The sequence below is a fragment of the Mesoplodon bidens genome (assembly GCF_964165515.1).
Source record: "Mesoplodon bidens genome assembly, chromosome: 5".
In the NCBI taxonomy this organism is placed as follows: Eukaryota; Metazoa; Chordata; class Mammalia; order Artiodactyla; family Ziphiidae; genus Mesoplodon; species Mesoplodon bidens.
In genome coordinates this window covers 74,986,969-75,009,383 of record NC_138161.1, presented here as the reverse complement: position 1 = coordinate 75,009,383, position 22,415 = coordinate 74,986,969, and the positions used below count along the sequence as shown (strand labels likewise).

The window sequence follows — 22,415 nt, the reverse complement described above, 5'->3', positions numbered from 1 at the left end:
GAAAGACAAAAACGCACTTTTGGGAAAAAGAACCTGTAAATACCTCAGGATACTCTCTCCATCCAAAGTGGTCCCTACAGAAGAATTTCCAGACTGTGTGGTAAATAGAGTTGACATTGCTAGAGGGTGGTGTGGACAGCCTTCGTAGTTGGTCAAATTCAGTTGTTTCATACACATTCATGGAATTCAAATCTGCCCAAAATTCTTGTCCTCTAAAAAGACCCAAGAAAAAAATGAACTGTTAATAAATAATGGAAATATCTAAACATCTCATGTGACATTACAAATATCTAGTATAGCATACTGTAGAATTTTCAAAGCTTGTCTTGTCTGGAGTAAAAGGACATCATTGCTGGTTTTTTCCCCATTTCGTATATGCCTTAAGACCAAAACGTGCAAGCCATGGAGTAGGGATTGATTATCCCATAACATCACTGGCCTAAACCAATCAACACAGTCCCACCCTCCCTACCACAGTGGGATGAGCCAAACCTGGTCTCAACCAATCAGGGAGTCAGCTCTAGGATAAAGCTGACACAGAAAGCAGACAGAGAAACGAACTTCCCTTTTTCAAGAGGCATCAGTTTTCGTAAGTCAACATAGGAATACACAATATTGTCTGATGAAAGACAGGAAAAATAAAATGACCCCAAATGAGGCAAGTACTGCTAATCTACCCGACATCAACATTGTCCTTTATCCTGTGGGTAGAAAAAAAAAGTTGACGAAACATGAGAAAAAATAGTTTGGATTATTGTAAAGTTCAGCTATGAGAACAGTTTCGTCATTCTGTTATCTGGTCTGCTGCTGCTTAATAAGCACTCTACGTGTGTGTGTGTGTGTCCTGCTATATAAATCAGAATTACTTAAAAAATTAATTTATAAAGGGTGGTCTAAAAAACGTATGTTCCTTTTTTAATGGAACTTCATCTAGTGTTTGAAACATCTGAACCATTAATGGCAAAATGTTCATTTTATTTTTCTCTCTTCATGTATATTTCAAAATTTCCCTAAGAAAACATAAAATAATAACATCACAGATATAAGCAGAGTGACTAAGCTTCCAAATACATTCTTTCAACCACAGATTTCTAAATGACTATAACACACATCCAAATACTCCAGATCCAGTGGCACTCAAAACTGGCTCAGGTGAAATCCAGGTGTTTGGACAGATATTCCCAATAATTAACATATTTCCTTTCAGTAAATCAGGATTTTGAAAAAGGTATTAATTTTCATCTATGGGTTTTGTTGGTTAGTGTGACGCTCCAGACTGCTCTTGGAACATTTGTTTCAAGGACTGTTAATAGGTATTCTGGGCAAAAAGCATTCTGTGGTCAAAAGTTTGAAACACTTGGTTACACAAAGTTAAACAATTTACTTACTGCAGCCACTCCTCAGTCCCTTTAATATGCTAAGGTAGATATTGAAGTACCATGATGAGGGCTAGAAGGTACTCTTCTACGAAGAGGAGAAGAGTAGAAGTACCTCTTCTAAGAAGGTACTCTTCTAGAAGAGCAGTCATTATGTTAATAACATACATTATAATATAAACAGTCAATGCTTTTTGCTATTCAAGTATCAGATTTTATTCTGGACATCTCTCTAGCAATTTCTGTTTACTCCTGTATTATTAAGACTTCATAGATAATGATTTGCATGAGAAAGACATCTAAAACTGCAGCTTTTGCTACATTCTCTGTGTACTTCAGTCCTTTGGGCATTATGAAATTTTTATGACAAATCCTAATTTACTACAATCAACTGTTCTGTGGATTGATGTATCAAAGTACTGTTTTAGCTCTATTTGATTTTCAATATGCTTTAGTAGACTTGACAGAGACAAAACAACAAATCTGAAAAACACCTTTTTATAAGATTAATTTTACCACCTGCTCTCCCTTAAACAGGGAAGCCTTAAAAAATCCAAAGCCGGGACTTCCCTGGTGGTGCAGTGGTTAAGAATCCGCCTGCCAATGCAGGGGACATGGGTTCGAGCCCTGGTCCGGGAAGGTCCGACAGCCGTGAAGCAACTAAGCCCGTGCGCCACAACTACTGAGCCTGCACTCTAGAGCCCGTGAGCCACAACTACTGAAGCCCATGTGCTACAACTACTGAAGCCCGCGCGCCTAGAGCCTGTGCTCCGCAACAAGAGAAGACACCGCAGTGAGAAGCCCGTGCACTACAAAGAAAAGTAGCCCCCGCTCGCCGGGACTAGAGAAAGCCTGTGTGCAGCAACAAAGACCCAATGCAGCCAAAAAAACAAAAACCAAAGCCAAGAGTTTTTATTCTCCTCAATTTGCATCAGTGTAAAATTCATGCAACACGAATGCCAAATGTTCAACATCTACCACTCTTATCAAGCCATTGTTTCATGTTACCAGAAAGCAGTTATGAGTCGTGTGTGTGGAAATGGTGATGGTGGGCTGTAAGGCAATACACAAATAATTAAGCAGATGTAGTCCCTGGCTTCCAGGGCTTCAAGAGGGAAATAACTAACAAAATCTAAAACCAAAGAAGCAGTACATTTGCCTATTTAAACTCATCGGTGGCAAGTACACTCTGGGAATGAGAGGACAAAGAATGAGAGGACAAAGAATAGAATGAGAGGACGAAGAGTAGAATAATGCAGCATTATGGGAGAGGAGATGGCTACTCCTCCAGGAATGGATAAAGGTCAGGAAAAGAGGCTTTCCAGTATCAATCCAAGATAGCTTTCTGTAAGAGAAAGAATTTTAGGAATAGTTTAATAGGAAATAATTACCAGTAAGTGAAGGTTGTGTGGAAGAACAAGAAAAAAAAGAGTTCTTCCAGCATTTTGCTTGAAGGGTAGGGACAGGGAAGGACAGGAACAGAGAGATGGAAAAGGAAACCTAAACAAGGGTACATAAGAGATGAGAAAATGTGAACAGGATATATAACAGACACTGTGAGAGATGTCGGGCCATGAGCTAATAAGGCGGTAAGTCCAGGGTCTCAGAGCCTTAAATAAAGGTTGGAATTTAGAGTATTGAGCAGATTGTGGTAAAAGGTCAAAGTAGTAAATACAGGATGTGTAAAAACTGAGCAACAGAGACAGTGCTAGAGATGGGGGTGGAGGTGGGGAGGATAGGGCTTCGTAAAGGCAAGATGCAATCATCCTGGCAGATGAGAACCCTATCTGACTTAATAGTAACCCTACTGAGGGATGGCCAGAAAAGAGTGAGTATGGGAGATAGCCACTGCGCAGTAGGATTTAGATTTCATTAAATATATCATGTGGCTACAATCAATCAATCTGGACTCACCCAAAATATAACCTTGTCATGATGAATTTAAAAAAACAGGGGTTTCCCTGGTGGTGCAGTGGTTGAGAGTCCGCCTGCTGATGCAGGGGACACGGGGTCGTGCCCCGGCCTGGGAGGATCCCGCGTGCTGCGGAGCAGCTGGGCCCGTGAGCCATGGCCGCTGAGCCTGCGCGTCCGGAGCCTGCGTGTCCGGAGCCTGCGTGTCCGGAGCCTGTGCTCCGCAACGGGAGAGGCCACAACAGTGGGAGGCCCGCGTACCACAAAAAAAATTAAAAAAAAATATTGTGAACAGATTGCTGATTTTTGCTTTGATGGGAAGAATGAACATGAACTGCTGAAATATTAACAATTCTGTGTCCACATGCTTCACCAACAAACATACCACCACATATACCAATACAAGAATCCAGATACAAAACTAATTAAAAATTCTGAAAAGGACACCCATTCTCATAACTTAGATGCTTTCTAACAGTGGTTTTCTTCCTACTTAACAAATACCTTGACATACCAACATTTCCAACATATATTATCAACACATAGAGCACCAACACCCACACTAAGTCAGAAAGTCTGCCCCACACACCATCATTTCTATGTATATTTCAGATACTAAAAAGTAAAAAGGGCCTGCGATATAAATAATAGACCCATAATGAAAACCAAAACTATTAAAGAACAGTTGCTGAATGAAACAGAAATTAGTCAGGACATGATCTCTTCGCTGGATAAATAGTTCTTGGGACTATGCATTTGGGAGCTCAGGAGAGTGTAAATGTTTTAGGCAATTTCTCTATAAATTGTTTGAAACCAAGAAAGAAATGTGACAATTGAAAACAAACGAAAGTAATCTTAAGTAGACACACTGATTAGGCACTGGACTACATGTTAGGATAAGAAGATGAAAAAGGCAAAATACCCAAAAGTCAGTGGGGAGAGAGAAAGACAAGCAAACCCTGTGGCACAATGTGAAATGTGGCACAAAGGTGGTCTGGAACAATCCAGAGGCAGAGGGCCTAACTCTGCTGGGAAGGTGGTAACGCAAGGTGGTCAAGGAAGGTGTCCCAGAGTGGATGAAATGGGAGCCAAGTTTGGCCAGCCACCAGGCAGACAATGAGAGGCAGGACACCACATGCAGAGTGACTGACATGCGTAGAAGCCAACCAAGTGAGGCACAAGAGACCCAGAGTGAGCAGCACATGCAGTTCATGTGGGAGGTCAGGGTGTATGTGTGTGTGAGTGGGATGATACGAGGTAAGACTGGACTGGATAGGCTGGCTGGGGCCAGATAATGAAGAGCTTTGTATGCTAGATTAAGAAGTTAGGACTTGATTCTGTGGGCAGCAGGAATCACTGGTGGGTTTCAAAAAGGGTCAGACTTGCCTTTTTATAAACATCACTCCAACAGTAGTGGTATGGAGGACTGATTTGTTTATTTTTGGTAAAGGAAGGTGGGGGAAGGGTGGAGACAGGCCCTTATTTGCTAAATATTTATTAGCATGTTTATTATTAATATTTATTATTCTATGCTTAGCCACCTATACCTACTAGAACTGCATATAAGGCAAATGATGGTAGAGAACTCAGGAGGTAACAGTGAGGATGATTTGAGTGTATTTAAGAGTTAGACTCTAACTGCACGGAGGGGCCGAAGGGAGTAGAAAGGGTCCAGGATGTGTCCCATGTTTCTGAGCTGGATGACTGGATAATGGTGCCATTAAATGAAACAGGAGTCACAGGAGACAGACTACATTTAAGTGGGAAGATGATGCAAATAAGATATAGAACTCAGACTTTAGCAAAGGTCAATTAAGTATAAAGTTTTCTGGACGCTACTCTGTACAGTTTTAACCAGGTGGGTTAGACGTCGGAACCTTGGCTTCCTGCCTATAAAAGTTAACTGGTTTCTACAAGGATAAACCTGTGACCTCAAACTAATCAACACCCACCCTCATCAGCTGGATTAATCAGACACAATTATTTATTACTATGATGTAAAGTGAAAACGTCTCCCCAAACTAAGGGTCATAATGATAGAAGGATAAAGATCAAATGCAATATGGAGAGTATTTAGGCTCTTCTGCTACAGACTTGAGACAGGCATGACAGATGGGTATGTTTGCTGCTGCTAAAGAAATTTCACAGGCGCACGAAATATAGCTGGCTTTTGATACCTGGCTTTGATGTTTCCAGGAACTCATTTAGCAATGTTGGAATATCTGGCAGCTTATAGATCCCTTCAAATATGTTACAAGGTGATGAGAATCAAAGCCATGGCATATATAATACCAACATACTTCGTGACAGCAGTGTAGTTATTAACCTTCAGAGGACTATGTACTCTTTCTGCTTTAGAAGCATAGTAACTGTCATTTATTCTGTTACTAATTAAGACTTTTGCTAACACTGACTCGAATAAATAGTGCAAAGCTATTTGGGGAGGCAATAAAAATTATCTATAAAATTATCTATCTTTGTATGTTGCCTATATACAAAGCAATATCTTTCAATATGTACCAGAGGTTAAAATTCTCTACTTAACTTCTACACTATGACATTGGGCCCTGGTAACAACTGGATTTTCCCCTTTGTATCCAGAAGTAGTTGTAGACACAGACATACCTACAAATCAAAATTGGGAGTTTTTTTTTTTTTAATTATTTTGCATATGGCCCTCAGTACTTATGAGCAGACTAAGAGTCAAATGTTGATTCAAAATTAAACCTGCCCACCTCTAAGGAGACCTTGACCTATTCAAGGCAGGATTGCTGAGATTTAGATCACTCCGTAAAACAATTAACATTAAACCTGGTTCATGGATTTACCTCAAAAGATTTTTGGGTAGGCAAAAATATTCCATACTTTAAGAGTCAATGAGTTTCTGGGGATCAACTTTCTTAGGGCAAACTTCTGGCTGTGTGTGCTGCTCTCTTGGTCCCTCCTAGGACATCTTCGAAACAGGTGAATGAGAAGGCAGTAAGTTAATGAGTGGATGCTGTGTGGAACCACATTTATTTGTAAACCCCATGTTTGATTTACAAATTGTCAGACATATAATCTGTGGTATTAAAGTGATTCTAGAAGTGAACACAGTGAAATAAAAACAAGAGGATAAGAAATAGGAGAAAAAAGGCAGCCAGGTAGCCTTTCTAAATGAAAGGATACTTGTTTTTAAGCTTTTATTATTCTATATTCTCCAAAATCATGTGGGGAACTAAACAAATACGTATAACAGTTTATTCTCAAAAAATTTTGTACTAAGACACGGCCATCTGAGTACACCTGTTTCCTAAACCCCTAAATATATCATACATTGAAGTCCCCTCTACCCCATGCAACCACTTAAAGCAAATTACAATAGCCACCTGAGGAAGAGAACCTACTAAAACACTGTTACGTTGGGCTTTTTTTTTTTTTTTATTACAAAACTATCAGTTCAAAGCAAAGAATGCAAAAGAACTTTTTAATACAATGTGGATAAGCCTAAAATCTTTCATAAATAAAAATTATGCTTATGAGATCAGAAGATCTCACTGCTATCTATTTATGGAGGCACAGGCTTAAATTTTGCACACTGAAGACATCAAAACTGTCATGCAGCCTTAACTTTTATTCCAGTTCAGTCACATGTCCTGAGACTCCTAGAAGGTAACTTAAGTGAGACATACTTCTCAACCATGGCCTGAAAAGGAAGTGAAACAACTTCTACAAGAACAGCTGGGATAGAAAGCACACAACAGATTAAAAAGAAATGTATCATGCCTTATACTACCTTAAATTATGCAGTTATTGCTTTTTATGAAGATGAGTAAATATCCCCTTTCAGTGAAATATTTTTAAAACTGAGAGGTTTCTGCAGTTATTGCTTTTTATGAAGGTAAGTAAATATCCCCTTTAAGTGAAATATTTTTAAAACTGAGAGGTTTCTATCAAGAAAGGAGGTTACTTGTCTCAAAGTAGACAATAAAAAACGTCTGCTGTGTTCTCAGCTGAGTAGTTAAATTTTGTGTATATGAAACTTGATGTTTAAAGTGGGCTGAAATATATTTACTTATAAAACTTTTCTACATAATTATAAAATCAGTTACATGCAAATGCTAAAATTTCTTAAAAATAACTGTTTTCAAATAACTTCAATTTGGAACTCATTTGCACATAAATGAAATACTAATTATAAATAATTATCATAAAATATATCCCCTAATAACCCCTAGTAAGATACAATCTATTAGTTTATTTCTGAATTGGCTTTTAAAATTATTAACAAATCCTTTTTATTTAAAATTTTGCCTTGTCTTTTTCCCCAATTAGTACAGATAAACTAATCGATAAGTGACCAAATTAAAAATATTCTCATTGATGGCTTATCATGAGAACCCAGATATAAGAGGCTCTTAGCATGAGAGACTTAAATGTATACAAACTATATAAAGAATTTATCACTGTCTGAGAGTTTTTAAAGCAAATTTCCGAAAGAAAAATAAAGACTTCCTACAGAAAACATATAAAGAGAATTTTTTTTATTGTCTAGGTTTTGTAAACTATGACCACAAAATCTTTCAAAAGGGTCTTAAGTCAGTAACTTTTCCTAGGGGAGAGAGATTCTACAAAGCCAAGTTTCTCTTTCAATTTTATCAATTAGTTAAGACAGTCTAAATTAATTTTTAGTAACAAATTAATTGTATCAACAGAAGACTTTACACAAAGTTTTTGATGTGTGGCAGCATTTCTGACGATCCGAACATCAGAAGGCAAGCAAGCAAAGTTCCTCCTGTTTCACATACTCTACCCCCCCATTCAACGACGTCTTTCTTTTATTACCTTGGAAGGCAAACCTGGTATTTCTCCTGTGCTTATTTTTATTTTCACAATGCCTGGAAATGAAAGAACGAAGCCAGGTGACAGTCAGAAACCAAAGACCAACCGCAGCAGGAAATTACTTAAAGTATTTTGTGCCATTTGCCCTCCCCATGCCCAGATCAGCTGCAGGAGCTTTGAAGATCACAGGGTGCAGGCAAGATTCTTAAAGCACATGTACTACACTGCAAGCAAAGTTCACCCTGGGACCCCTACCCCTGCCATTCTTCCCTGACTATTCAGTGCTGGTAAAAACCTAGAGCAAAGAAAGTCACACAAACTCTATGGCTATATATCAAATGAGAGGGACAGTTTAAGAATCTCTTAATCCAAAAAGGAAACAAAAAATTAATGTAATGAAGAGAAATTCCTGTAAATGTGGCTTAAACTAACCATTTTCCAATCATTATGAGAGGTGCTAAGTTTCAACATAAGACTATTCACAAATCCTTCCTTAAGCTCAGAAGCAATAGCACCAAAACAAAGGATATCTATTTGCATAAGGTATACAAATTTCCCGATCTCTTTCTCAGATAACTTAGTCACGAGGGATTCTAGTACACTCCTTACACAACATTTTGTGGCACACATACTCACAAATCACTGGTTTCTGTAGAATGTGAAAAGAAACACTTGCTCTAGCATTCCCACTCTCATACATGCTTATCCTTGCATTGTGATGACCATGCAAAGGTTCTTTACTGGTCAAGTGGGTGTTACCAGTAAGTTAACATCAATAGCAGAGAAAGATGGAGGAGACACACATTTTGCGGTGTGGTCACAGCAAATAGGAATGCTCAGTTAACTCCCTTCTATGCTTGTCTTAGCAACAGCGACTGGACAGGTCAGCGAGGAAAATTGGAATTTTCATAATCAGAAGTTTATTAATATAAGCAACTTCTAAAATTTGAGTACCTGATCACAGAATTAGTCATATTTATTTAGAACAAGACTGCAATACATCTTTTGCACAAATCAAATATATATCAAACTACCAAGCTAAATAAGTGGAATTTATTTTGACATAAAATCCTTTATTTTCAAAGATTTCAAAATTTATTTCAGAACCTATCCCTTGTAATTTAAAATCCCCCTATTAACAAGGAATTCATCTACATTAGAAATTTGAGGCTTTCAGTTAATGTGTTGGGGACTGGGCTGGATTATGTTTAACACTTACAGGAATTTTAAATAGAGGCGAGTCTGTGCAGTATGATCCCTGGTCCCTAGAAAGCACTGCCATAAATACAAAAATAATATTTGGTTTTGTTAAGGGAGTTCCTTCATATTTAAAAACGTGACTTGTTTGCTCCTAGAAATGAACTTTAATTAGAAATATTTTATTCTTTTGTACAGTTTCTGTTTATGGTGTTGCAAAGTACAGTTCACCTCAAGGGCTTAAGCTATTACCTAACAATTTCAAGCCCAGAATGAAACACAAAATGGCTCAATTCTCAGCACTCTGGTATCTTCCACAGATACAAATATCATTCATATTCACTTCCTTTTAGCTTAAGACTCTCAGACTTACTTAAAAGAGAAACTATACTGCTTTTACAAAGGGAGTTTCTTGCAAAACTTACCAGTGTCCAATTTGAACCAGCCTTACAGAAAGTTATTCCAGAATAATCAAGAATCATCTTGTAACTCAAAAGTACTTGAGCTTTCCTTCCACAAAAAGGCAACTACAACTCACAAACAGGATACTGGTAATTATCAAAGGTTGAAGACCTAGGTTAAGAGGATCTCAGGTCCTATTTTAAATGTGATCAAAATTATTACCATCAGACAAAGGATGCAGAATCTGGTGGTCTCAAATCAGGGGATGAGATATAAGAGGCCATAGGAAAATAGTCACCATCTCAAATGGCTGGATTTTAGTAGAATTCCATAAGTAGTCAAGGTTTGTAAGGGCTACATACTGCTTTACACCCTTTAGAAATAGCCCCCCAAACCCAATATGAAACTAAGGATCACTAAGATCAAAGATGCGCCCAGATGGAATTTATGAATTTACCTTTGTTTTACAGTAGAATGCAAATCTAGAATCTAGAAATTCTAGTGTAACAATGGAAGTAGTTTTTACAGGAACACAGTAATCATTCGAAGGTTGCATTTTTGCATGTTCACATATGCAGAATGAAGTTTTAAACGCTGAATGGAGTTATTATTTTTTTCTGTTTACTTACAATAAAAAGTAAAAGCTTTAGAGTCAACGAGAAAATGTATAATGAATGTATCACGCAATTATTTTTAGGAACTGTGAGATAACCTTGTACGTTATTTCCTCCAACTGTCTGATTTAAAAGTTACACATCTTTGCAAGCTTCATTTTCATTACCATGAATATATCAGGAACAGACTGACCCCAACCTGAAGCCAGGTGACAGCTGCTTCAAAAAGTCTAATCTGCTTAGAAAGGGAATAAATGAATGATTGCTATTGATTCCCATGACAGCTCTACACAGACCCATTAACTTCCCTGGATTAGTATAGACAGAAGCCAATTAGTTTTATTTCATATGTAAATAGCATCATAAAGAGGTACAGAAAATAATTCACTGGATTGCTCTCTCCTAAAGCACAAGGCACATATTTTGAAAGTCACTTCAAACACAGTTCTTGCTTATGGAGCTCTTGCTTTCTCTTAGGCAGGAATTTTTTAAATAAATTCAAACTCATCCAGCTGTGTATATTCAAGAAATACCAGAAAGTCACAAGGCATAGTAAGTTTCAGCTGTTCTCCTCTCTCTAGTATTATCAATAACACATAATGAGTTAGTTCATACATCATCACAGCTGTGCAGGCCAGAGTTAACTTGGCTAATTTAACTATTCCAGTAGAGTTCAGTCAGGAGCTTGCTCTACTTTAGATAATCCACTCTGCAAGTCATATAGAAAAGAACAGCATATGCTCTTTATTATCACTAATATGCAATTCTCCTTGTCTTCTTTCACAGAGTTCCTGTGAAGTCTTCTAATGGTATTGTCCCTTGGACAGTTTTTTAAAAAACAAAAACTTCTAAGAGCCACCAGCAATCAAAATCACTCAAAACTAATTAGCTAAGGCTATGACAACACTCTAGGCTTTAGCTATAAAATTTAAACTCCTTTTTTATCAATAAGCTTTAATTCTAAAGAGGAGAAAAGAACACTGTCTTCTGAGAAAAATTAACCATGGAGTCAGAGTTTGCAACTTTCTTCTTCATCCTCCCCCCTTTGCAGGAAATTCAGAATTAGAAATAATCACTGGTCATATTTTCACTGTAGGTGAAATTACCTACAAAATAAGGTCAGCACAGTGCCTCTTTCTTATGGGCGATAATAACTAGAAGACTATTCTGGCACACTTTAAAATGAATGTAATGTGAAAACCAATGGTGATCGCAGTTGCTAAAGGGAGAATTGCACATCCTCCACAATTTCAATTATCCACAACAGTATTCCGCACAGCTACCGAGACCCTTTTAAAACTGCTTAGTCCTGCCATTTAATATCATTTTCTACTAAGGATGAGTGCCTAAACTGTCAGAGACTATGTTTTCTTAATGGAAAACACAACATTCGATGTTGTTTTCTTAACTGCTTATCTGGAATTTGGAAATTCTCCAAAGTCCATCCTGTGTGCAAAACCCTTAGCATCTAAATATGGGGAGTTCATACATACAACTACTTTCCAGTTGATTTTGCAGATGTACAAAAGGAATGAGAAAGCGAAGTGGAATGGTATAATTTGGGGTGAAGGCAAAATTGGAAAAGAGTAATTAAAATAATTTCATTATGATGAACCAAGCAGGCACTTTTATTAAAATCCCGTTTTTACACGTGTTTTTAGTATCCAAGCATCTTGACCAAAGAGTTGGAAGGCACATGTGAACTTATCTAGCTCAACTTTCCTTCCATTCACTCTCGAGAATAAAATGAACACTGCACATCTAATTTGGATTAAGTTAGATGTTAAATCCATTTGCAAAAACCAAAGAATTTTATCTACACAGTTTGAAACTATGAACTTTTGTCTCTGCTAGAGACTAAGAACTATGAACTTTCCCCAAGTTCCACACAATGAACTATTATGGGTATAGTATATAATAATGATTTACCAAGTCATATATAAACTGCTGAAAACAAGTGGGATAAACAACTGCCATTCATTATTCCTGAATCTAAAGACTGGTTCGACTTGGGCATATACACAGCTGAACACACACTTCCTGGTTATGTGCAATCTGCACAGATAGACCAGCTTTACAGGCCTGACCACAGAGATTAATAGCTTTAGCCAAATAATGTGGTAACCATGTGAACCTGGGCTGCTCCAGCTTGTTTGTGAATCTCTCAGCAAGGCTCAACATGCCGTTATCTGCATCTTGTTGCCAGGAAACACAACATCGCTTTGGAATACAAGGAAAACCAGGTTGCAATAAGTACAGGTCAACTTCCCAAAAGCTTAATTTTTGACATTTAGCTATCTACAATCTTATAACATTTCTTACTGTAGTCCACAGAGAACTTCACTTTACTAGTAATTAACTTAACTGTTAATACTTTTTGCCATTTTTATCAGGGCAGGACCACTTATAATAATTCACTCATACTTCTCCTCTCAAGTGTCAAATAAACATTAATTTACTTCCTTAAAACTGATCTGGAAATCAAGCACTCACTGCAACTACTTTATAACTGATCCAACAATGAATGCGTATGGGCTTTTATCTGTGTCTATTCTTCAGCAAAGAAATTTTACCAAAGGGTAAAATACTCGGTATGCTGCTATCCTAAGAGTTCCTGGATTTTCTGGGAATCAAAATACCTGTCTTGCCTTGCTCAAGGTACCAGAACGTAATGTGCTGGACAATAATCCTGCTTGTTTCTTCCTGAGCAATTCAAACAGATAGAAACTTAATGTACCAAGATGCTGAAGTGCTTAGCAGACTGGAAATTTGCTTTATAAGAGTGAAGTGGGAGGCCACTGTTCTGCACAGTTTTGCAATCTGGAGATGGAAGGATTAGAGTGGCTTTGAGAGTATATAAAATTAATTACCCTTGACATACCAATCAGAATTGCTAGCTCATGGGCAACAGAGATTTTGGACAATACCTTATTAAAAAGGTTTTTAAGACAAAATTTTCTCTCTTCCAATGCCGGCTAAAAAAAATAAGTCAGAGTACTTAGCTTTGTTACAGGATCTGAGAATTTTGCTACCCAAGCAAGACAGAATCTTGAGTGCATTTACATTATCAAGAAAATGCATTTATGATCAGGAAAACTACATTTTTGATATAAGCTTTACTTTTATCCGAAGAGGTCTTCTACATAATAACGCCTTTAAACTTGGGCTTTATATTGTTTCTCATCTTGTTCCATATGTCACTTTTGAAACACAAGACGCAATATTCCAGTCTCATGGTAATTAAGTTGCTAAAAAGACACATAGATCTGTGTACTATACAACTGAAATATTCAAAGAAAACCACCTAGCTAATACTAAATGGGAGCAAGAGAAGTTAAACAAAGACCAGGTTACTGTAATGCCAACAACACTCTGGCACTGTTAGAACACGGAAGGTTAACGTCAAAACTAATAGAATTAGACAACATGAAAATGGTTCACTGCCACCATTTGCCTTCTAACTCTCCAGACACTTGGGTAGTGTAACCTGACTTATCTGTGAACAAAGATGACTCTCCACAAAGTTTTTCTCCCGAACTTCTGGGTTAGGATAGTCAGCCTATTATTTTAAGTCCCTTTATACTACAGCAGAAACAACTTAGGAATATAAAGATCAATGCTTATTATACAGCCATTTTTGCACTAGCAACTTTACATGTGGCAAGTATTATTTTCTCCACTTTCAAGTTCATTAAAGAAGAACTGAGATGTGGAAATTTCAGTTCCCTATCAGTGAATAATGCTTGGACATCCATAAAAGAACCAAATTATTTATATACATGTCTTGCCTACAAAAACATAAGAATAACTTTTTTTAATGTAAATGACAAACAAATATGTCCATTAACATAAATTTTCCCTTCACTCAATGTTATAAGACTCTTTCAGGTTTAAAAAAATACCGAGCTGTGGAACAATTTATTTTATCTGTAAGATAAACAGAATAATAAAATTAATGGTAAAAAGTTTTAAGGAAACTAAAAAAGAGATTTAACATGTTTGGGCATGATTCAGAAGTTTGGGAGGTACTTCGGAATCATTCACAGAAAAATTGTTTGGACCATTCAAAATGTAAAGAGGGCCACAAAAATCTCCAAATAATACTATGTTCCTTTAAAAAATAGGAACTACTCAATATACAAAACTTTAAAATTAGATAAATTAGGCATTCGTAATTTATAAGATTCTCCATGGATTTTCTTTCAAAAGCAAGCTCTCCTACATGATTAAAATAGTATTTGATTCACAACACTCAAAGTATATGCAACTTCTCAGTCACACACATATTGCACAGAGTGACATCTGAATTGTTCAAATCATAAAACCTTCATTGTCTGGTTAGATAAATAGCCTGCATTCAACTGCCATGAAAAATCAGGATAGCATACAGCCAAAAGAATAACAGTAGAAAAAAAAAAATAAAACCTGTTAGGTTACTACTGAAAGAAACCACCCTACTAAAGCCTCTTTACCTTCTCTATAGGATTTAACGATAGCTTTAAAGTAGTTATAAATACATACCCATACTTCATTCTCATTCTATCATTCTCTGGGTTACAGTAAAATCTTTCCAAGTGCTCCTGGGAATCATTGGATACACTCTGCCACTTCTGAGTAGTTGTCCTCTTGATCTGCCAATGATACGGCAAGACCGTGTGGTGCTTCAAACAATCCCTGCCATAAATACAAGTGCCTTGCAAAAAGTCCATGCAAATTTCAATTCCGTTCTCTTGGTGAGTGTGGTACTGTAGCTGGTTCACCAGCTCAAACACAAGGTCAAGGGAGGCCTCTTCACTTTTGTCCTGAAACAGCTCGGTACTCAACTTATCACTGGTATCCAAAATGTACTGGATTGTAAAACTGTTGTCTTGGAAAACCCCTGGAACGTAATCCATGACTTTGTCTATGCAGTCAGGACTAGCAGGAACATCACTTGAAACTGGGTGCAAAAGGTCAGCCTGGAAGTGCCCTGCTGTAGATTCTGCCACTGTCCCACTGATGGTTTCTGGTGGAAAGCTATGATCCTGGATTGGAGCCACTTGTTCAGGATCATCAGTGGTAGGATGGGCTTCTGGTATCTGGCCCCCAACATTTGTTCCATCAGGAATCAGGACAGACATATTGTCTTCTGCTGGTGGACACGATGGATTGATTTCCAAAGGTTTTTTCACCATAGGTTCATGTAAGCTGCTCTCTTCTGCACTCTGATTTCTAGATCTAAAAACCCCATCAAGTGAGCCAGATTCTAACAAAGTATTTAATATTGGTCTCAAAGACCTCAGGGTTCCGGCTCCCAATCTCTTCTGATCCTTTTTCTTAAAACAAGTCTTCAATGGAGTGATCTTCTCAGAGAGTCTCATTTGGCATGAAAAGTCATCAGGAGGAGAGGGAGGCTGCACTACACAGTCTGGCTCAGGTTCGGTGGTTTCCATTTCCATGATGTGGATTAGCTCCAATTGCTCCTCAGTCTAAAAAATCCTACCAGGAAAGGAAAGAATATCATTTACAAGCTGACAACAACCGAACCCTATTCATTCATCAATGTGTTTTGTTCTAGTCTCTAAGTCCCTGAAATCATTCCGCTTATACTGTATTTTACCTTTACAGGTCAGTTTTAAATTTTACTGAGAAATCAAGGCTCCAAAGCAGCCAAGGTTATTCAAAAGCCCACAACAGGTAAAGGTGAAAGAGAGACAGTATCTTCCAATAGGCTCTTGACATTTATTTGTGGATTTAATATACGATTTGTAATTCTGCTGGGGTATGAATTTTTACAGTAAGTCTAGGATGGGGTGGAGGGTGAGGGGTAGAAATAAGTGCATCTAATGACAGTGGGGAAACCACATCTCTACTGCTTTGTGGTTCTCTTCACAGTTGTTTATGTATTGCCTATCTCATGAGGTGACAAAAACTATTTCTTTGTTAAAAAAAAAGTTTGTCAAACGCAGGAAAAACTGCAAAGTTAACTGTGAGTGAATTTGGGGTGTGAGGATATACTCAGGAAACAGGGGCTCTCAATCGAAATATTATATGGGAGAAAGCCTACTGAAGCATTTCTAGATTCAGAAAGTTCCAATATATTCCCCAAGGATGTTAAGGGTCTACTTTTGCAATCCCCAAACATTACCACTACTGGAGGAAGAATATCAGGGCTTGTTAGTAACATAAGCTACATCAGCAACAACCACTGCACACTGTTTTAGAAACCAAACACAACTTCCTAATACAGAAAGGGGCCTCCTTCTCTTCAGAAAACTTACATATATGCATTTTTTCAAAAAGACAAATGAAGGCATAGAAAAATAACACAAGAAAAAAAACCCCACCAAATTTCAGATCCCTAATGAACTATACTCAGTGACTAAAAAAGTGCTTTCTTCAAAGAATCAGACCCCTTGAAAGAAACTGGAACTTAAAGTAAAAAGCAAAGAAAACTTTGCAAAATGATGAATGGTGTCTCCTCCACAATCTAGCATTCATTAACTAATTCTGAAAATATTTACTGAGTATTGTACCAGGTGGTAAAGGGGTGGTGATGAGCAATTAATCTTCTCCCTTGTCCAACAGACTGAAAGAAATCTTTGATGCAAGGGCTCATGACTTCATCAAGTATGCATCCCAGGTACCCAGTACAGTGCCTGGCACAATGCACATAGTGGGTGCTCCACAATATTTTTTTGCTGAATTACTGAAGAAAAAGCACCTATTAAATGCCTAGTTCTGTGAGGCTTTATGGGTCAACAATAGCAACAAAATGATAAAATTGAGTACCCAGAAAAATGAATATTAAAGAACTAATTGGAAGGATTCATAAATGTACATGTGTAAAGATGCATAATGATCAAACTCAAAAAAGTTAAAAACACAGTATATAACAAGGTTTTAATGCACACAGTAAGTACAAAAGAAAAGGTAGAAAAAGGAGAGTTCAATGTGAGCTGGCATTGTTAGGGAAAGCTTCATGAAGAAGGAGGGACTTGACATAAGACATAAATCAACTGGAAAGCAGCCAAACCAGGCGTTATTATTCATCATTTGGTGCTCTTGCCTCAAGGCACAATTGGCACAGATTGTGGTATTCCCTCTTCACCACACCAAACCGGCCTGTGCCTTCCCCCACGCACACACACACACACACACACACCACTCCTATCACACCCAATCAAGGCAAAACAGACGAAATTTATACGGGTGCATACACACACGCCACAACTTTTCCTATTTCTGCCCTCTGTCAACCTCAGAAATAAAACCGAGAAAGGGGCAGAGAACTGGAGGAGTGGCTGGAGTGGGGAAGTCACTAGAACCTAGTTCCTCAATTAGTTTGCATAACAGAAAAATAAAGATTGGAAGGACACCTTCCTCCAGTCCTCGCTGTAGGCGACCTACCGCTCCACCCTTCACCTCGTGATGCCCCTGGTTCTCGGGCACTCCCGACCCCTCGCACCAACCGGGGAAACTGCCCGCTCCAAACTCAGCACTCCGGCCGGGCGTAGCGCAACGCTCGGGTCCGAGCGACGCCTCCTGCCGGCCGCGGTAGTTTGCTCAGCTCGGCCCCCCCGGGCCGCACCAACTCCGCGCAGCGCGGCCCATCCCGTGTGTTCCCGAGCATCCTGCCCCCGCCTGCCCTCACACCCCCGGGCCAGCCTCCTCCCACCCAACGAGAGACTCCCGCCCTGGCTGCCCTCCCTTCCAGAAGCCACTCACGGCGCCTTCCACAGTTAATTTCTTTCTCTCCTCGACCGACCTTACAGCGAAGATCGTCCTGCGAGGCTCGGAGGCTCGACCCGATAAGAGCTGGGGAAACGCGGCGGGCGCTTCTCGGGCCGGCGGTGAGGAAGGCGACGACTTCAAAGTTAAACTGAAAACAGCTTTCAAACTTCTGGGCTGCAGCCGGAACACGGGTCCGCCAGAAGACTCCTCTCAGCGGCCGTGCCCTCCCCCTCGATCTGCGCCCCAGAGCGCGCAGGGTCTGCCCAGCGGGGGCAACCACACAGACGCACCCCCGAGTCTCCCCGACCCAGTGGGAATGGGGAGACGCCGGCGCCCCCAGACTAAACCCCTCAGCGAATTACTCCAATTTATACACCTGCCAGAGGCCCGAAGTGACTAAGAAGTGTAAACCAATGCCGTCCTGATATTGACGGGATCCCAGTGAATTCAGTACAAAAAGGCACAGTCTAAACATCCCTCACCCCAGATCCGTGAAAGCCGGCAGCGAGGCCGGCGACCCCTTCCGCGCCCGCCTTCCCAGCGAGGGTCCCTCTTCGGCCCCTCAGAGCCCACCCGGAGCCCTTTACCTGAACGGGCAGCCTGAGAAAACGGACCACAGGAGCCGAGTCGCGGTGCTGCCGGCTTACACTGTTCACGCTGGGGGGGGAGGGGGTTTTGGGGGGTGGGCGTGGGGGACGGGCTCGGGCGTCTAGGGGTCGCAGGCCGGAGACGCGGCGAGCGGCGCTCGGGCCATTCCGCCGCCGGGAGCGCAGAAAGCCGCGACTGCACTCCCGACCCGGCTCCCTCGCCTGTCACCTCGAGCTCTGCTTTAAAGTGGCTTCCGGTCGCCTCCTCTCGGCAGCCCGTCGCGGAGGCGGAGCCTGAGAGGCAGCGGGGCTGGGGTGGGGTGAGGGGACCGGGAGCTCAGTGGGTGACGGGTAGGCGGCCCGCCCCGCGTGCGCATGCGCGCTTACTCGCGGGGAGGCGCGCTCGAGGTGTGCGTGCAGCGGCCCCGTGCTCCCTGGAGGGGGCGTGTCCTTTCGCCGCCAGCTGGGTCCCGGAGGGTCTACGTCCGCAAGCCTCTGGGATCGCGTGGCTGTGAGGAGGGGAGGTTCGCGCCGTGCGGCGGGCTCCACCTACCTGCAGACAGATGCAGGGTCACTTTGTTCGGAGGAAACTCAGGCACCCGAGGGAGGAGAGGGAGGATGTGAAACGGAACAACCCGTTTCTGTGCGGTTGGCTTTGTTTATTTGCCTCCTCACTAGAGGCCTCCTACCCCTGACGCCACCGACCCCGAGAGGAGGCGATCAGCTGCTATGGCCGTTGCGGCCAGACGGGGTCGCCCGCCCCGTTCCGCACAGGCAGGCCCTGCGGCGCACCATGGCCTGCGCTTGCCCGACCTGGTTGCAGGCATTCCTGTTTCACGGGAAACATTCTCAGCATTGCAGAAGGGAAACCTAGCTTTGGGTTTTGAAGGTAGAAGCACGTATATGTGTTTTAAAGGCCACACACACGGTAGTGACTTGTTTATTCATTCAACAAATTTGTCGAGTGCCTATTGCATGCCGGGTGAACTGGAGGCTTAGACTACAGCCCTGATCAGCCGAGACACCTTGCCTGTCCTCATGGAGCTTTCGGAGCACCATGTACTCACCTCTAAAATATACACCGCCTGTGAATTTGCCATATTTTCTGGATTGTAAAATGCCCTGGATGGTGAGTCTGTTGAATAGTTTTTCAGCGGTGGAGGAAGAAACACTACGTTAAATTCATATAATCGCCATATATGTGTGTGTGTCGGGCGGGGGGAGAGGCCCTGGTCAAAAATCAAAGAAAATTAATCACGACTGTATCCCCAACAGCTAGCAGAAAAAGGTACACAGCTCGCAAAGAGATACTCTCTTCATGTGGCCTGAAATCTAAAGTGGCTTAATTCTGTAACTTGGAGGCATTCTGGGTTGAAAAAGTCAGCTATTACCTTACCAAACATGGAAGCCTGTAAAAAATAAGAGGTGGTAGTAATAAATATTAGGGTTCCAAGCCTTTCTTAAACTGTTCTAAACCAAACTGAGTGACACATCAGCAAAGAATAGATTAAAGGTAGTATCCTCCCCCAGCAGGTTTATTACAAATGGCATCAGGGCAGGTGCCTTGATGCCATTTAAACTAAGGTGAGAATGATATGGACAGAATTCAGAGACTACTAAGTAAAAGTCAAGAATTTCCAGGCTTTACAAATTGTATTGAGACAAAATCTTGATGTGTGCCTACTCACATATGGAATTTCCTAGAAGCAAGTATCTGAGTTTAAATCTACCATTTTACTGTTTGCTTTCTATTTGTTTCATCTGTTCTGTGTTTTCTTTCCTTTCATGCCTTCTTTTGAAGTATTTTAAATTCTATTCTCTCTCAACAATTAGGTTATTTGTTATACACTCTTTATTCTTTTAGCAGTGTTTCAGTTATTTATTGCTGTGAACAAATGACCCCAAAACTTATGACTTAAAACAACATCTCTTGTTTGCTTATGATTCTGGATTCTCTGGCTCAGGAATTCAGTCAGGGCATAGTGCAGATGGCTCATCTCTGCTCCATGATATCTGGAGTCTCAGTTGGGGTGTCTCAGATGGCTGAGGCCTGGCTCAACTAGGGCCATATGTCTTGGGCCTCTGTTCTGGCCCTTGGCTGAATTCCCTGTTTTTTCTCTACAAGCCTTCTTCATGTGGCTAACTTGGGCTTCCTCACAGCATGGACCCCTCTCGGGGTTCCAAGAGGGAGCATTCCAAGAAGACAAGCCTCAATATGCAAGCCTTTGCTTACATCATGCTTAATAATGTGTTATTGGCCAAAGCAAGTCACTCTACCTGGCCCAGAGTCTATGTGGGAGGGAACTGCTTGAGGCCATGAGTATTGGGAGATACTTAGACTAAGAGCAGATCACCTTAATCCCCGATCAAGGATTAATAATTAAAAGTTACTCCCAGGATGCAGCTCTTTGGAATCCAACTTATTTTTCACCCTCCGCTCCCCAGTTACTCCCCTTGAGGCAACAGAGAACTCTAGCTAGTTCTCAACCTCTCCATTACTGCTTTCAGAGTATCAATTGGCCCAAATGGAAAAATGGCACCAGATTCTGGACTCACCACTCTTGGATCTAGACTTCTCAGACTGCTAAAATTTTACTGCTCCAGAAAATGTATCTTCCACATTGTCTGCCTCAGATGTGATCCCTGGAATATAATGGAGTAGTAAGATCCTCCTAAAGAACAGAACCAGGAATTGACTGATTAAGCAAGGGCATGGAATCTTTGCTCTTTCCAATAGGATTTGAGATGTTCTATGGACCAGTGACCACTGGGTGTTTCCATCTTCGCCTTTCTGAATAGGAGTTTTACCAACATCATGTACCCTGTATATCCATCATTACTTAATAGGAGTATTGAGGTAGATAACTTTTTTTAATTGGTGCCGGTGCACGAGGATCAACACTCTTACTGGGGAGTACTCCACATCATTGGGACTCCTGAATCTTGGACTCTAAGCTCATTGCAGAGACTTTGGGATTTTTTCTTTCTTTAAGGGAGGGGATGAGTATTCCTTATATGAGAAGAAGGGAAAGACATTGCTTGTTACCTCTTTCTTATTAGAAAGATCCTGACACTTTTTTTTTTTTTTTTTTGAGGAGAAGGGCTAGCAATGTGCCTAGCCGCAAATGCTTTTCCCTAGATCCCATATGCTTTTGGGTGGCCATGGGATATAGTTCTAGACACACGGTGAAGATGTCTAAAAAAGAATTTTTTTCCTAATGTAGAGATACCCCAATTCATTTCTTCCTTTTTTTTCTTCCTCCTAGAATACTAACATGAAGATGGAGATGGAACCTCATGACAAAAATGAAGGTGAACATGATGTGGAAAATATGAAGATGGAGTCTATAAGCTAAGGATCCTGGAGCAGAATGATAGGAGAAGCCTGGGTCATTCAGGACATCTTAAAGCTGCTGCAGCAGCCCTGGAATGGCTACCCCTGGACTTAGTAAGTCTGAAAAATAAACCCCAATTTGGTTAAACTGTTTTCTGTTATGTGTAGCTAAACATATTCTTGGCTAATACATAAACTGTCGTAAGTTATCTTCTAACTAGTCTTCCTGCTTGCAAGCTCTACCAATTAGACAGCAGCAGCATGACCTAGTATGTCAGAAATATAAGAGCTATCACAAAGCAATACATCAACTCCTATAGCATTTGCTGCCAATTCCAGATATGCCAAATTATATGATTAAGAAATACATGTTTACTAAAGAAAAAAATAGAAAGTAGATAGGAGACATAAGACTACCCATAGTTGAAACTTCTCAAGTCCCATTTTAACATTTTCCTAT

The 22,415-nt window shown here is 40.4% G+C and overlaps 1 protein-coding gene across 2 annotated transcripts in view; it reads right to left on the bottom strand.

Annotated features, from left to right (window-relative positions):
* TIPARP (TCDD inducible poly(ADP-ribose) polymerase) overlaps positions 1 to 18,872 on the bottom strand; it is a 28,935-nt gene extending 10,063 nt beyond the window's left edge. Inside the window, exons 1-3 of one of the 2 annotated variants that reach the window (XM_081235249.1) lie at positions 18,622 to 18,872; positions 14,843 to 15,799; positions 44 to 212 (exon numbers count right to left, since the gene is read on the bottom strand). In XM_081235249.1, the coding sequence (XP_081091375.1) occupies positions 44 to 212; positions 14,843 to 15,759 (1,086 nt within the window). In that variant the 5' untranslated portion in view covers positions 15,760 to 15,799; positions 18,622 to 18,872. Of the gene's footprint in view, positions 1 to 43; positions 213 to 14,842; positions 15,800 to 18,073; positions 18,598 to 18,621 lie in introns of those variants that run through there. The other variant, XM_081235250.1, reaches the window with a different exon arrangement.
* Between the last annotated feature and the right edge of the window lie 3,543 nt (positions 18,873 to 22,415).